We start from the raw sequence: 16,941 nt of genomic DNA, 5'->3' as shown, positions 1-16,941 counted from the left end.
GAACGGTTTACAAGTTCATTAAAAAAACTTGTTGGTGACTCTTTTGCTCTATGTTCTTTCCCTTTGGACGCCACCGTACTTTAGTGTATGATCACATTGGGGTTCAAGCTAGGGAATTAACGCTTGAAATATTCCCTACAACTTAGTATAATTAAAGAAAAGAAAAAAAGGTCAAAAGCTAAATGTAAAGGCTAAAAATTAAATAGCCGCCTAGCTGGGTTTGATCTCTCGTCATTTGAAGGTGAGACAAATAAGTGAGACTTTACCATTGCGCTGTCTAGATTTTGTCTCTATTCTATGCATGCATTTAAACTCATATATGATTAAGCAAAAAAATTTTATTTATTTATTTTTTTAAAAGTGAGGGGACAGTTGTCCCCACTTGTATCACCCTAGCTCCGCCCCTGGTAATATATCATCTTCTTCCTAAATTAAATGCTGAGTACATTTCAATATAAAGAGTGATATATCAACAATAAACATTCGCACCCAAGATTATTAGTGAGTTTGTATCGACACACTAAACAAAAAAACCTTTATGTCTCTAGTTTGAAACCACAAATGATGTGATGAACATAAGTTTAAAAATGCATGGGACCAATGAGAAGTATACAACTTTGATAGCACTTTAAAGCCACAAGGTTAACATCAATTGTATTACTGGGGTGCACCTATGATCCACACACGTACGTAAGAAGAATAAGTTCCATAAATATACCTAAAATTTTAATTGAAAGTTAAACCACCGCATGAATGACATTGATTTTATCACTTTTTGAACATATGGACTAATGGTCTTGAAGAATATATGCATGATTATGTGAAATTCAATCGGATAATCTTATGATGTAATATATCAATCCATATCCAAATTAAAAGTTTAATATATCAAGATATAATTACAAATTACAATTCCACGTATACTTCACATAAATTTATTTGTGGTCCTAAAATGATGAATTAGTGAATCATTTTTACCATGCTTTTTTAGCTCGACAACATTGGTAATTAAGTCATGCCTTGGGCCTTTTGGACTTTAATGTATTAATTAAGGGCCTATTTTCATTTATTGAACTCAGCTGAATTGAACTGAATTTCATTGACTGAACTCAGCTGAGCTGAACTGAACTGAACTGAGCCGCACTGAACTGAACTGAACTGAGCTGAGCTGAACTGAACTGAGCTGAACTGAATTGAACTGAACTAAACATATTAATTAGTGATTTTTAACTACGGATTAGTGATATTTGATTATTTATTATTATACATATGTGTATATATAAATATGCATATTAAAATATTTAAGAAAAATACACTATTATATTATTATTATTATTATTATAATTATTATTATTATTATTATTTATTGATTATTATTATTATTATTTATTGATTATTATTATTATTATTTATTGATTATTATTATTATTATTATTTGTTGATTATTATTATTATTATTATTATTATTATTATTATTATTATTATTTATTATTTATTATTTATTATTTATTATTATTATTTAGTGATTATTATTATGATTATTATTATTTATTGATTATTATTATTATTTATTGATTATTATTATCATTTACTGATTATTATTATTGTTATTATTATTATTATCTTCGTTATAATAAGCGCTTAAAAGAATGAAATTTGGCTTTATATCATTAGCAATATCATTAGACAAGAAATGAATTGAACTAAACTGGGCTAAACTAAACTGAACTGAATTTCAACGTATGAGAACAGGCCCTAAGTTTGCCACTATTCATATTTTACCATTATTAAGTACTTTTATTACATGATGAAAAATATAATAATAATAAAAAAGATTTTCTAGAATATATATATATATATATACAATGAAATTAAACCAAAACAGTTAAAAACTAAGTTATAACATTTATTCATACATGTAATTAATAAAGTTAGACCCCTTTCACTTCACCTTAATATTGCTGAACTGATATTAATTAAACTGAATTGAAATTATTTTCCTGAAGTTAAATTATTTTCACTAAACTAAAAATATTTTTACTCAATTGAAATTAATTTTGCTGAACTAAATTTTTATTGATTCTAATATATTTCTTCTTTAGACTTACTGATTTTTACTAAACTGAAATAAATTTTTCTGAACTAAAATTATTTTTACTAAACTGAACTTATTTTTACTAAACTGAACTTATTTTTATTGAACTGGAATTAATTTTACTGAATGTTATTTTTTATGGTGAATTGAACAAGTATATGAAAAGTACTAAGTATCAAAATGGTTCATGTACAGCTATACGAAGGAAATAAAATGAAAAACTAATTAAGATTATAATATTGCATATAAAATGAGAAAATAAATTTTTATCTCCTAGATAAACAAAAAATATTTATAAAATAGCAAAACTGTAAATAAATCAACTTTTTGTCATATACACGTCCCGCAGTTATTGTTTATTTATTTACCAAAAGGTCATGATGACTAGACAAAATAACAAAATGTTCAACAATTTTTTTGTCATATTTGGGTCCCATTAATTTTGATTTATTTACCAAAATGCCATGCTGACTAGACAAAATTGCTTATTTAATTAATTACAATTTTGCCGCTTAACAAACAAAATTTGTTTATATTAACTTTATATAGCTTTACCTCTCTCCTCCTTTCTCTCTCCAAAACCCTAGCCTCCATTGTTGATTTTTGAAGGGGCTTCCATCGATTTTAATCGGTGGAAAGCTCCAATCCTTGTTTCTTTATTGTTTTCTAGGTTTATAATAATGCTTCCTCCTTTTGGGAGGAAATTTTCTCCCTCGAAAGAAAGGGTTTCCGATCTCCTTCGAAAGACAAGGATTTTTCGACCTCCTTCGAAAGACAAGGTTTATCTCCTCTTTTTGAGGGAGAAATTTCTTAGTTTTGAATCCACAGTAGCAGATCTAATGGATTGTCATGAAATTATTTCGTAGGTGAAAAAGTTATCAAGTTTTCGAATACGAACAGATAAATCAGAAGGAAAACATCCTCACGGCTACAAAGGATCGTTAGATTGTCTCTCCAACAAGACTGTAATTTTCAGCGATATAAGCGGGAGATGCTCCGCAGTGCAAGATCTACTCGACAATCGTAGTTTTTATGAAGGAAAATTCTATTTGATTCAATATCTTATGTATTTGTTAACGTCGAATCTCTATTGTAGATGTCGTATGACTTTTAATTAATGAAATATCTTTGCTATTAAAAAAAAAAACAAATTTTGTTTATTAAGGAGATAAACTGGGACTTCCTCATATAAAATTTGGTAACTCTACAACAGAAGATCTACCAAAAATGCTGATTAAAAAAATATATAATACTATATACTATCGTAGTTTCTGAATAATTGACACGTTTGTTTGAATTTTTACACTAAATCGATTAGCATTGATTATAAATTTCTATATATATATTTATATAAAATAGTCAATTGTTTTTAAATATCATATTGCTAGATCAATCCATTTTGCATGCACCCGGTGTACAATATTTTTACTGTACATCGGACTGTTTGCACGTGCCACACATTTACGAGGTTTTTAAAAAAAAAATCGCGAAACTTAATACCTCAAAATAAAAAAAAATAAAAAAAAAAGCAGAACAACAATAGAGGAGAGAGAAAGTGAGAAAACGCAGCTCTTGATCATCAACTGAGGAGAAAGAAAGTGAGAAAACGCAAAAATTGTAGAAATCGATCATCAACTGAGAAGAAAAAAGGTGAAAAAACGCAAAAATTGAAAATTTCGATCATCAATTAAGGCAGAGAAAGTGAGAAAACTTACAAATTGCGGAATTCAATCATCAGTTGAGAAGAGAGAAAGTGAGAAAACGCACTAATTGGAGAATTCGATCATCAATGGAAAAATCGACTTTCGATACCACAAATTGTAGCAATCTCATCCACGAATTGCTACAAAAACAGAGGCAAATTGAAACTGAATTTGAAATCGGTTTAAATCGATCGATTATAGAAGAAGAAGAAACTAAGAGTTTTGGAAATGAATTCGTACCAATATTCAACAATCCAAACAATGGAGACGATGCAGAAGAAGTAATTAACAATGCAGAAGAAGCAATTGAGAATGTAGAAGAAACAATTGAGAATGCAGAAAATCAAGTGGTTCCTGGCAAATCAATTGATTCAAATTCAGAACAAACAACCAAATCAAATGCAACTGAAGGTAATTTCTATAAACATTTCAGATTGTATGCAAAAAGTAACCCTTTGTATGCCTTAAAGTTACACTTTTCATGCATAAAAGTGACCCTATTTATGCACAAATGTTTCCTTAAGATTGTATGCAGAAAAGTAACCCTTTGAATGCCTTAAAGTTACCCTTTTCATGCATAAAAGTGAACCTATTTATGCACAAATGTTACCCTAAGATTGTATGCAGAAAATTCAGATTGTATGCAAAAAGTAACCCTTTGTATGCCTTAATGTTACCCTTTTCATGCATAAAAGTGACCCTATTTTCGAAAAAATGATACCATTTTGTTTCCTCTAAATTGAATGATATGCTGCCTCTGGTTATAATCTGATATATCTGTATTAAATCACAGATACAAATCCAATTCATGCTTCTGGTTTAGATCTTAGAGGTTCATTTTTTGGTGTGGAATTGTATGAAAAACATGCTGCTATACTGAGGTTTTCAATACGAAAACATACAAATAGATACCAGACACACACAAAAATAGTAACTGAGAAAAATTATGTGTGTTCTGCTGAAGGAAAGAGAAATTCAGGTTACAAGAAAACAAAGTTAGTTGAAATGGTTAATGAAGAGGATGTGAATGTAAAAACAAGAAGCCAAGACAAGTAGCCATTACAAGATCGAATTTCAAGGCATGCATAAGAGCAAAAGTGAATAAAGAAGGAAAGTTTGAGGTAGTTGCTCATGTTATTCAGCATAACCATGAGCTAACAAGGTCACAGTAGCATTATTTGCATCGTTCTGAAAGAAAAATGACAGAAGAAAAAGCTGAAGCAATAAAAACAATGAAATCTTCAGGTCTAACTACAATGGACACTTACAATTATATGGCTACAGAGGCTGGAGGAGAACAGAATGTAGGTCATAGTGTTGTAGATCACCTGAATTTTTGCTCAAGGTTAAGAATGGAACAAATTGAGGCTGGAGATGCTCAAACTTTAGTGAACATTTTAAATCAGGAACAATCAAAGGATCTAAACTTCTTTTTTAAAGTGAAGTTAGAAAAGGAAGGAAGAATTTCCAATATCTTTTGGAGAGATTTAATGATGCTAAAAGACTATAGGATATATGGAGATGTGCTTGTCTTTGATACAACATACAGAACCAACAGATATATTCTTATATGTGCTCCATTTGTTGGAATAAATAATCACTGGCATAATTGTATGTTTGCATGTGGTTTTATTGAGGATGAAAAAACAGATTCATTTGTGTGGCTACTAGAAACATTCTTAAAAGCTATGGAGAATAGAACACCAACTTCAATATTCACTGATCAGGACCAAGCAATGGCAAATGCAATTGAGCAGGTAAAAGATTTATATTTACATTTTATAGATTTTAAACTCTTACAATAATGTTTTCCTTTATCCCATAAAGTTACCCTTTTAATTGCATAAAGTTACCCTTTTAACAGCATAAAGTGACCCTTTTAATAGCATAAAGTGACCCCTTTATTTTCAATGTAGGTGCTTCCTAATACAAGGCATAGACTTTGTATCTGGCATTTGGAACAAAATGCCATAACCAGATTTGGAGCTCTTAAAAAAGACAAAGAATTCAAGTATGCATTCAACCAGTGCTTAAAGATGTGTGTGACAAAACAAGAATTTGAAGCAAAATGGCAAGCAATGATGCAGAAATATGAGTTGACAGCACACTCTTGGTACCAAAGAGTGTACGAGTTGAAAGAGAAACGGTGTCCTGCCCTTAGTAGATATTTCTTTTCAGCAGGAATCTTATTGTCACAAAGGAGTGAAAGCACTAATCATGTAATAGGATTCAGAGCAAGTAAAGCAACTACCTTGACATAATTTTATACCATATTTAAGAAAATAATCAATCATTGGAGAAGCACAGAGAAATATGATGAATTTACCTACAGCAAGTCAATATCATTCACTTCATTGCCACTATCTGGAATGTTAAAACATGCTGCACAGGTAAAAAGTTAACTGATAAGTACATAAATTACAAATAAATTATAGCAGTTTAAATGTAGCTAAATGATTTTGGTGAACAGGTTTTCACTTTGTCACTCTTTAGAGATTTTAAAGAGGAGTTTGGATACTCTATGGCAACAACTGTTCAAATGATAGGAAGAAATGAAGAATGTCTACTTTATCAGGTAGCCCTGGAAGACAAGCCATGGTCTGCACATCAAGTAAACGATATACATGAGAGCCAGAATGTACGGTGTACTTGCAAAAATTTTGAAGCATCTGGATGGTTATGTTATCATTGCATCAGAATTCTACACTTGCATTCAGTAACAAGAATACCAGACAAGTATGTTTCAAAAAGATGGCTAAGTTTGAAAAAACAGAGGCATGGGATAGGTTGAAGAATCAGGATCCTACACATCAATATATTCCATGGAGACAAACAATGATAAGGAAATACTACAATCTAATCTTAAAGAGTCAAGAAAATGAAGAAACAAGAGAATTTATGGAATAAAGTTTCAGAAACAGTCTTAAAATGGTGGAAGACTTACTTGCTATTGCTACCCAGAGAGAAAGTGCAGAAGCTGCTTCTAATATTCCTGATGTGGCAGACAGCAATCACGGCAATGATGATGTTTCTTTGGCATCGAGTACAAGCACAAGTGTACCAACAATACTTGATCCACAAAGGGCTGTAACAAAAGGAAGAAGCAAGAGAGCAAAAGGAGGTCTTGAAAAAAGCAAGAGAAAAAGAAAACCAGCACTGCCACCTCCACATTCAAAATTTGGATCTAAAACACCTAATTTGAGACTCTTTTAGGAACTTTTTTAGATCATTTTTTTTTCAAAATTAATGTACTTTGTATTCTAAAACTATATATTTTTTTTACTATGTGACTAGTTTAATGAAAATGTGATTAATACTATTATTAGCATATCTTTATTTAGTTAAACGTTTAAATCAAGAGTGACCCTTTTAAAAAAAAATGAGCCTTTTCCAAGAAAAAAGTGACCCTTTTAACAGAAAAAAGTGACCCTTTTAATTTACAGAAAAAGTGGCCCTTTTCACATAATAAACTATTTACATAAAAGTGAACTTTTTCATGAATAGAAGTGATCCTTTTTCTACATAAAAGTGACCATTTTCATAGCTAAAGTTACCCTTTCTAACAATTAAATCTACCATTTTCTTGCTTAAAGTTACCTTTTCTATAAATAAAAGTTATCATTTATCTTCATAAAAGTTACCCCATAAAAAACATAAAAATAAACCTTTTAATTACTTTATGTATGCACATACATCAGTATTCCAAAAAAACAACCAAAGACTTTACACTAAGTTTAATTACATCATTGAACTTAATGTATGCACATACATTAAGTTTTTTCATTGTTAAGAAAAACCCCTGACCTAATCAGCTAATAACTATCAATTATTTCACTATTTAGAAGGAGTAAACTTTTTTGCCTGTTTTTTTGACCTTTTTCCTTTGGTCTTTTCTTCTTCTGCCTCTGCCTTTGCTGCTGCTTCTGCTGCCATTTTTCTTTCTTCTGTTTCTCTCTTCTTCTTCTCAGCAATTGCAGCCTTTAATCTTTCTTCAACTCCATTGACATAAGCAGGATCTTTCTTCTTCTCGTTGAACTTGGGTAATTATGACAACACATCATTCCTAGATTCATTCAAATCACACAACACTAGTGTGGTACAGATCTCTCCTCGTAGAAATTTCCTCTCAATAATCTCACAACAGGAAAAAAAAAATTATCAATATGTAATTAATAAAAGCATTAGAAAGGAAAAAACTACAGAAACTATATAGATAATTACTGTTTTGAGTTCATTTAATTTGAACGATTCGCCAACAAAATGGAGCATATGATACATGACAAAGACCCCACAGTCCAAATTGTCAACTTTTTCTTTTCTCCATTCCAACTCAACAACTTCAAAACCATAAGAAGGTAGCTGAGAACTCTTTGGATGATTTCTTTTGCCAAGAAAAGCAACCATTTGAAAACACTGACATAAAATATAAAAGTTTAGAATACATTAAAATCAAAAAAGTGAAAATGGAAACAATGAATCAACAGAAACATAACAAAAAATAAACACAAACATACCATGTTTGTCACAATTCTTTTGTATAAACAAGAGCAAAATCACTCCAGATAATGTTGTCAAGATAATATACCAACTCTTTTGTATGATCAATAAGATACAAAATGTAGTGATTCTCAATAAGAATAGGAAAATAGATCTGAAACAGCAAAATTAAAAGAGATTTAGACAGAGCATATCATAAACAGAACTCTTTAAAATTTATGACATTAAGTTTAGCATAAATATACCAGATCAGCATCCATTATATCACATTTTGGATTCTCATAGCTAACCCAACCTTCCCATAGATCGTGCAAATCCTTAACATCACTAGAAATGTTACCTTTGCCAATATTGTCACAAACATGCAAGAATGAAAACTATTAAAGTATAAGATCTCAATTATATATATATAAAGTAAATGTGTTAAAATATATATAAAAAAAGAATGAAATAACTTACACGCTACCTAACACCAAAAAAGAATTTTCGAGGACCAGTAGCCTCAAAACATGCTTTCTCATTCAAATACAGGCAGTAGCAATCAATAATGCACCATCAAATCCTGAGTGGAGCAACAAGGGACACCATGTCTTCTCTTGGAATTAAAAAGTTCATTCCAAAAGTAACAAGGATTTCACTCAAACAATAAAAAAATAAGATCAGCATTAATATATATATATATATATATATATATATATATATATATATAAGAAAAAAAACAGATAAAAAAATAATTATCATAAAAAATGACACATAACTTCCTATTCATTGAAACATCCTTCAGCAAACAATAATCGAGAATTTCCAAATGTAACTGAGGCAAATTCCTGAAAATACGAGCATTGCTCTTCAAAAACAGAGTTACAAAAGGCACCTGCACACCTACAGGTCCACAATCCAAAGAGCATAGAGATTTATTTGCTCTGATGATACGTCGAGCAGGTTCATTTTGATCAATATGCCCAACAGGAATATTTTCAGCAGGACCAGGAATGATAGCAGAAGGTCCAGAACCATTAAGACCTTCATTAACTATTTTTCCATGACCATTGTCATCGTCCTTAGGAATATTTTCATTGAAACCTTGTGCAGGTTCTTTTTCAGGAACAACATCTTTATTACCTTCTATAGGTTCATAAAAACCGCGAAACAAATCATGTACATACTTCATTTTATTACACTCATCAATTAAACCATCTAAAATCTTCAGATAATGAGGATCAGAGAGTAGCTGTTCAGTTTGAGAAAGTGAAACAGAATCACCATAAGATAATGAAACACTTCCGCGAGAAGTAATCAGATCATTCAAGGTTTGAAAACCAGTTGATTGAACAAATAATAAAACATCCATATTTCTTTTAAACAAAAGAAATGTTTCATGAACAACCTACAAACATATAAACAAAGAAAAATAAATAAATGTTACAAATAAAAATAATAAAATAAATAAAAATCCAAAATATATGCTTAAAGTGACCCTTTTAAATGCATAAAGTTATCCTTTTATATGCATAAAGTTACCCTTTTAACTTAATATTTAGGATATTTTTAATGCATATAAAGGGTAACTTTGGTGCAAATAAAGGGTAACTTTTGTACACAAAAGGGTAACTTTTAAGCCATAAAGTAATAATAACTAAACATATAAGAAAACAGAACACTTACATCAGTTGAAATTTCTTTAATTTCTTCATCAGTCATAATACCTTTTGGAAGCTCAAATGCAACAATGCGGCCAGTGGCACCACTTGTAGAAGCACCCTTATCATAACCCAAAGTAGGAGCTGGCTTAAAAACAGTTTCCCTAAAATTAAGCTGTGACACAGGATATGTAAAAGTATCCAACGGTCCCTGCCCATAACCACCAGCTTTGATCTCTAACTTAATCCGCTTCTTAATCTTTACATCTGTCCAATGTTGAATCAAAGGAAGAGTACTACTTTCCTTTTCACCTTGAAAATGTAGACGATGAAAATACATAATTTGCAAAGCCAACAAACAACCACTAACATTTTGAGCAGTTTCATCATCCTTATACTTCTGAACAGCCTTCTTTAATTTTTTCAAAACATATGAACACCAATCGAAAGTTTTAATTTAATCAACTTTTTCAACAGCTTTTAGCAACTTTAATGAAACAGTCCTATTAGTAGTAGGAGCTAAAAAGCTAGACATAGCTTGAAGAACAAAAAACCTCTTAAATTCTTCCCCTCCATCAACCAAATCAACCATCCGAGACTCCAATTATGACAAATGAAGAGGTTGCTTACCAAAAAGACCATAATCAGATCTCCATGCCTGAATGATACGTTTATCTACACTTTCATCCTCAGAATTTTTATTAAGTTCAGGAACGCAAATATCACTCAAAGGCAAGCAAAACACATCGCATATATCATTTCTAGTAGGGGTGTTCAAAAAAAACCCGACCCGATTGTCCAGACCCAATTCCCGATGACCCGGTAAATACCCGATGGGAAATTTAGGAGAAAAAACAGTTTTTTCGAGTCGGGTGCCCGACCTGGGAAAATTGTCTTCTATCCGGGTCGGGACATGGGGCACATTTTTTCAGAAACGGGTACCCGAATACCAAATTAAAATTAAAAAAAAAAACGCTACTAAACTTGGTAAACTAAGCCCAGCCCATTTTCAATATTAGGGTTATCATTTTATCTCTCTCTTCCTCTCTCTCTCTCTCCGCCGTTTCTCTCTCTCTTCCTCTTACGTTGTTCCTCTCTCTCTCTCTCTTCCTTCCTTCTTCATCCTTGATTTCCTTCTATGTTCTTCCTACTTCCATTGCTTCTTCTACTTGTCTATTCACAAACTCTCAAAATCGATTCTCAATCGCCTTCTCATTCAATTCCCTCACTTTCGATATGCAATCCCCACTCCGACCGCCGCTTTGCCACCTCCGTCTGAGGCTCGCTGCTGCTTTAAGTAACTCCGTCGTCGGTGGTGGTCGCTTCTACTTTGCCCAACAATAATAACTATGTTGGTGGTCGCTGCTACTTCGCCCAACTGTACCAAATATTTTTTTTGTTTATAAATTTATTTATTTATTCGCATATGTAACTATGTAAGATCTAGTTCCTTGATAACTTGATGCTAATGCAATTTCTATTTATATATTTTTTTTCTTCTAATTCTTTGTATATTTTAAATTTTATTATTATTATTGAATCAAAGCTTTGTGTAATTGGTCATTTTGTATCTTGGTTGTTCGATTGTGTGGAGTTTGGGTAGTAGATCTAAATTGTTTTTCAATTTTTTACCTTTTGGGAGCAAATTAATTACAAGCATTCAAAAATCCGGGTACCCTATGTTCCGGGTACCCGAGATATTCGGGTCGGACATGGGACAAATAAACAAGTACCCGGATTTGAACACCCCTAATTTCTAGTAACAACAAATTCTTTACCACTAGCGATGGTAAACATGCAGCTACCACTATTGAAGTTTTCAACAAGCCAAGGTAGCATTTGATGATTAAGAGTTTTCAATTTCAGATGTAATAAACCTCCAAAACCATTTCTTCAACAACCTGTTTTTGCTCAGGACTAAAGTTCTGCAACAAAATTTCCAATGAATAGGGTCTACACCTTGCAATCAAGCTTCTTTACTCCCTAAATAATAATAATAAAATGTAACTGGAACAATATAAACTAAAAACAAAATATAATTAAAAAATGTAAAAAAAAAACTATGTATACTTACACAAAAGATTCAGAATCAGAATCAGAAAGCATTTCATAATCAGAATCTTCCACTGTGTTAGCTTTCTTAGGTACAATTTTGGCCTTCTTAGGAACTATTTTGGCCTTCTCATACTCTGGTTTGTCATTCTTAGATATCATTAAGCCCTTCTTAGGAATTGTCACAGCCTTTTCAGGTACTACTTTGCTCTTCTCAAGAACTATCTGGGTCTTTTTTGGTACTGCTTTAGCCTTAGCAGGCTCTTTAGGCTTTCTTTTTCCTTTTGTAGGCATTTTATAACGATAACTACCTATTGAACCACCTGTATCTAATTATTACAGAGAAATAACAAAAAATTACAAATTCAGAAATTACTCATGGAAAATTTTTGAATAATGTGCATAAATGACCCTTTTAAATGCATAAAGTGACCCTTTTAACAGCACGAAGTGACCATTTTAACAACATAAAGTGACCCTTTTAACAAAACAAAGAGAACCTTTTAACAGCACAAAGTGACCCTTTTAACAGCAAAAAGTGACCCGTTTATGTGCATAAAGTGATCCTTTTAACAACATAAAGTGACCCTTTTAAACACAACAAGTAACCCTTTTAACTGAAAAAGTTACCCATGTACCAACATACAGTGACCCTTTTAACAGCATAAAGTCACCCTTTAATTTTAACATCATAAAGTGAACATTGTCAAAGCATATAAATGACACATATGTCTATTACTCAAACACAATGAGCAATGCACATATGCATGTTAATCAAACACAGATGCACAAACACAATGCACATATGCCTATTATACTCATACTCAAACCAAAACATAAAACCTAAACCTAAAATCAGTTTAATTAGCATTCTCTGCTAAAAATCTAACATGAAAAATTAAAATAATAATAAGCAATGATAAAAAAAAAACTTCTGAAAATAAACATGAAAAATAGGTATAACATACAACAACACAACGACACATATATAACAAATTTTTAACAAATTATAAACAATGAACAAAAAAAATAAAGCAATATTAAACATATTAACTTCAAAATTCAAATTCAATACTCAGAATCTGCATGAAAAATCAAGTAAAACTACAAAAATAACATGCACTACTAATTCAACATATATTAGCGAAGATTCAATTGAAAATTTTGAAAAAGTGATGAAAAATTAAAGTAAACACACCTTCTTCAACATCTGAAAACTTCTTTGTAATCTTCTTCTTAACCATTGCAGAATAAAACACTACGAAAATCGAAAACAAAAACAAAATCAAAAAACCTAAAAATCGAAGATTCAAAACAAATTAAAACTAACAAAAATCGTAGAAAAAAATAAGTAAACGAACCTGAATTCAGCAAATAAACTTCAAAATCCAAACGCAACAATCGATTGTAGAAGAAAGATTGAAGAGAGCGAAAATATTGTTCGAAGAGAGAAAAAATGGCGAATTGGGGAAGAAACAAGAAAGAGAAAGTAGTTTACTGAATAATGAAGAAGAAAGAGAAAATTAAGCTTTTTGTTAAATTTGAAAAAACTGACAGGCGTACCTGTGAGTAAAAAAGGAAACAATATTTGTTTCCTTTAAGAAGCAGATTTACACTAATTTAGTGTAAATCCAATTTTAATAAACATTTGTGTTGTTAGATTAATATTACTATTTATTTTCATAATCTTATAACTTATATTTCTTATTAATGTATATTTTTATTTATTAATGATTAAACTAATACGTTTGCATGTGTCATCTATGCAGATCAAATTGTTATAAATGCTTTGAAACTAACCCTAAAACTAACTTACAATTATATTGAATTGGATCAGACACGTACCACCATGGGGGCATAAATTCCATAAATTCTTATAATGTTGAAACTTAAACCACCACCTGAATGAGATTGATTAATCACATGTCGGATTAGAAGAATATGTACGATTTAATGAATTTCAATCAATCTCTATCTTATTTAAAAGCAACTTCATGTTTAAGGTTTAAAATATATATTAAGATTTTATCATAAAAGTTCCATTATCCGATTCAAACAATCTCTATCCTAATTAGTTATACAAAAAACCCCTAGCGAGTCGCCTGTAAATGACCTAATGAGTCGCTTCAAAGGCGACTCCACAGCCACCGACACAATAGCTTCCAACTTTAAGAGTCGCCTCTGAGGCGACCTAATAGCTTTTATACAAGTCGCCTATTAGTTGTTAGGCGACTCTATTTGTTAAGCTATTGCGTCGCTTGTGTTTAAAGAGGCGACTCCATAGGTCAATCTATTGTGTAGCTTGTGTTGAAAGAGGCGACACGTAAAAAATCAACATTTTTTTCCAACTATTTTTATTAGCTCATATAATGTCATTGTTTATGACACTGAGTATGCTTGATCTCTATTTCTTTGCATGGAAGGTTGAAGTTCTTGCCATTATGCCAAAGTTACTTTACACACACACACACACACACACACATATATATATATATGATTTTGTAACTATTTTGAATACATTCTTAAAATTAACCTATCGAGTCGCGTCTTACGTATTAGGAGACTTATTAGGTAGTGGTCATATAATAAAATACCTAAAAGTCGGACTTTTAGAGTCGTCTATATATAAAGTGCGACTTGTAAACATATTGATGAGTCGCGTCTTACGTATTAGGCGACTTGTTAAGTTGGGGTTAAAATCAACAAAGCACCTAATGAGTCACCTTATATACATGAGGTGACTTGATAGGTTTACAAGTCGCACCATATATGCATGTGACTCTATAATAACCCAACTTTTTCGGTGGCTTAAATTAGATTTTCAACATAACCTGTATATAAGGTGCCCCTCATTAACCTATCGAGTCGCCTTATACATATTAGGCGACTCATTAGGTGAGAGTTATAGATAACAAAACGCACCTATTGAGTCGCTTAATATGTATAAGGTGACTCGAAGGGTTTTCGAGTCGCACCTTATGTACAGGTGACTTTGAAAATCTAATTTAAACCACCAAATAAGTCGGATTATAGAGTCGCATGCATATATGGGGCGAATTGTTAACTTATCAAGTCGCCTCTTATATATTAGGCGACTCGTTAGATGCTTTGTTGATTTTAACCCCAACTTAACAAGTCGCCTAATAAGTATGAGGCGACTTGATAGGTTTATAAGTCGCACCTTATGTACAGGTGAATCTAAAAGTCCGACTTATTAGGGGTTTTTTGTAGTAGTTTTTTTTTTTTTAATAAATCCTAATTAGTTATTTGGGAGTCAGTAACCTAACTCATAATACAGTGTTATAAAAATTAATAATGATTGCAAAACTTTCGAAAAGTGTTAAGCTCATCCTTATTAATTATGTCCTTTTGGGTGTGTGAAGTCTTGCAAGCGTCCGATGTCCATCTCCAAGAAACTAGACTCCCTTATCACAAGGTTTTGCATTGGTGGGCAAAAAGTGGAGATAAAGGTATTCATTGGATAAACAGGCAACGAGTTCAACTTCCTAAAGGCATGGGGGGTTTGGGGATCCGCTCAATTGCCACTTAATTACAATGAGGCCTTACTCTTTAAAAATATCCACATAATGCATATGAATCCTTAGCTACTTGCGGCCAGGATTTACAATGCAAAATCTGATTGTCTCCTTTTCCCTTCTGGTGACTTGCGTAAGCCGCCTCCAGCTTCCTTTTCGTGTATAAGAATTGAAGGACAATGCACTACCTAGATATTAAAATGAGGAAGGATTTTGCGTGGAAAATTGGCTCTGGTAATAACGTCTTAGCTTCAAGCTCTACTTGGGTCAATAATAAAGTTCCAGTGGTGAATTCAAACCAGAATCTCAAACAAAGTGCTTTATGGAAAGAAAGTGAGATTATTACTCCTTCTTGGAATGTGGGAATTGTTCAAGAAAGTTTTGAGTGGTCGGGGATAGTGCACATGAGATTTTCACTATCGATCTTCCGAAGGATGAAGAGGATGACTTCTTATATTGACCTATGGCATAAAAAAGGTACATATACTGTTAAAACAGGGTATGCTTTTCTTACTAACCTTGGAGGGGGAGAGAGTCCCCTCATAGAAAAGAAATCTATGATTACTTTAGGATTTTATGGCACCTGGATATTCCTTCAAAATGGCGTATCTTCATGTGGAAGCTTGTTGTTAATGGAATCCATGTCAAAGCTAATCTTCGTGCAAGAGGGATTATCACTGACACCTTATGTGACTGTTGTGGCTCGGTGTTAAGGAGGAGGATGGGTTTCATCTTTTTCTTGATTGTTCAATAGCTCGGTATGCTTGGAAGAATTGTCAAATTCCAAATCACAAAAAACCTACCGGTTCCATTTATCTTCAAGATTGGATCCGAAGTCATATTTTGCTTTTTTATATTCAGGATGGAATACGAAGTAAGCGCATTCAGGCTCTAGTAGCTACTCTGTGGGGCTATATGGATTACAAGGAACAAGTGTATTTTGTCAGGGAGATAATGGGTACTTGAGATGTTACTTTGGTAATTAGAAATAAGCTTTTCTCTTGTTACATGACTTCAGTAGGCCGGATTCCAGGCTACAGAACCCAGGGCCTCCTACTGATTTAACCCTTATGCCCCCTCCGTGATTTTTACAGGCTTCTTTAGGACAACTGGATCATGTCCTATTCGAGTTGATGGCTCTTGGCACAAGGCTAGTAAACGCTATGGGGTTGGTTGGACGATCGAGCTTCAAGGCCACAAGGTGAAATTGAGGCAGGGGGTTTCTCTAGCTTTACAATCAGAGTTTTGGGCTTGCCTCTACATTTGAGGTGGGCTAGTGACAATGGCTACCGAGCAATAAAAGTTTTAACTGATGACTCTGCTTCTCTTTTCATGGATATTAGAAACAAGAAGCCCCTAGATATTCACATTTTCTGGACTCTGAAGGAGATTAGTAAGATCGGGAGCACCTTTCTACA

General features: G+C 32.2%; 1 protein-coding gene across 1 annotated transcript; it reads left to right on the top strand.

Moving 5' to 3' along the window:
- Positions 1-4,997: 4,997 nt before the first annotated feature.
- On the top strand, positions 4,998-6,705 carry LOC110713476 (protein FAR1-RELATED SEQUENCE 5-like). Its single transcript, XM_021891918.1, has 5 exons — positions 4,998-5,555; positions 5,715-6,017; positions 6,078-6,188; positions 6,269-6,409; positions 6,496-6,705. The coding sequence occupies exons 1-5, from the start codon at positions 4,998-5,000 to the stop codon at positions 6,703-6,705; spliced, it is 1,323 nt and encodes a 440-aa protein (XP_021747610.1).
- The last annotated feature ends 10,236 nt before the right edge of the window (positions 6,706-16,941 follow it).

The sequence above is a fragment of the Chenopodium quinoa genome, unplaced genomic scaffold, assembly GCF_001683475.1.
Source record: "Chenopodium quinoa cultivar QQ74 unplaced genomic scaffold, ASM168347v1, whole genome shotgun sequence".
Classification (NCBI taxonomy): Eukaryota; Viridiplantae; Streptophyta; class Magnoliopsida; order Caryophyllales; family Amaranthaceae; genus Chenopodium; species Chenopodium quinoa.
The sequence above is the reverse complement of the archived record's forward strand: the minus strand, read 5'-3'. Positions and strand labels throughout refer to the sequence as shown.

Bases quoted from the DNA above. Each gene is read 5' to 3' on its own strand.
- LOC110713476 (XM_021891918.1), top strand. From the start codon at position 4,998: ATGACAGAAGAAAAAGCTGAAGCAATAAAAACAATGAAATCTTCAGGT. The intron at 5,556-5,714 runs GTAAAAGATTTA...TTTTCAATGTAG, and splicing joins TGGCAAATGCAATTGAGCAG to GTGCTTCCTAATACAAGGCA. The intron at 6,410-6,495 runs GTAAACGATATA...TCATTGCATCAG, and splicing joins AGCCATGGTCTGCACATCAA to AATTCTACACTTGCATTCAG.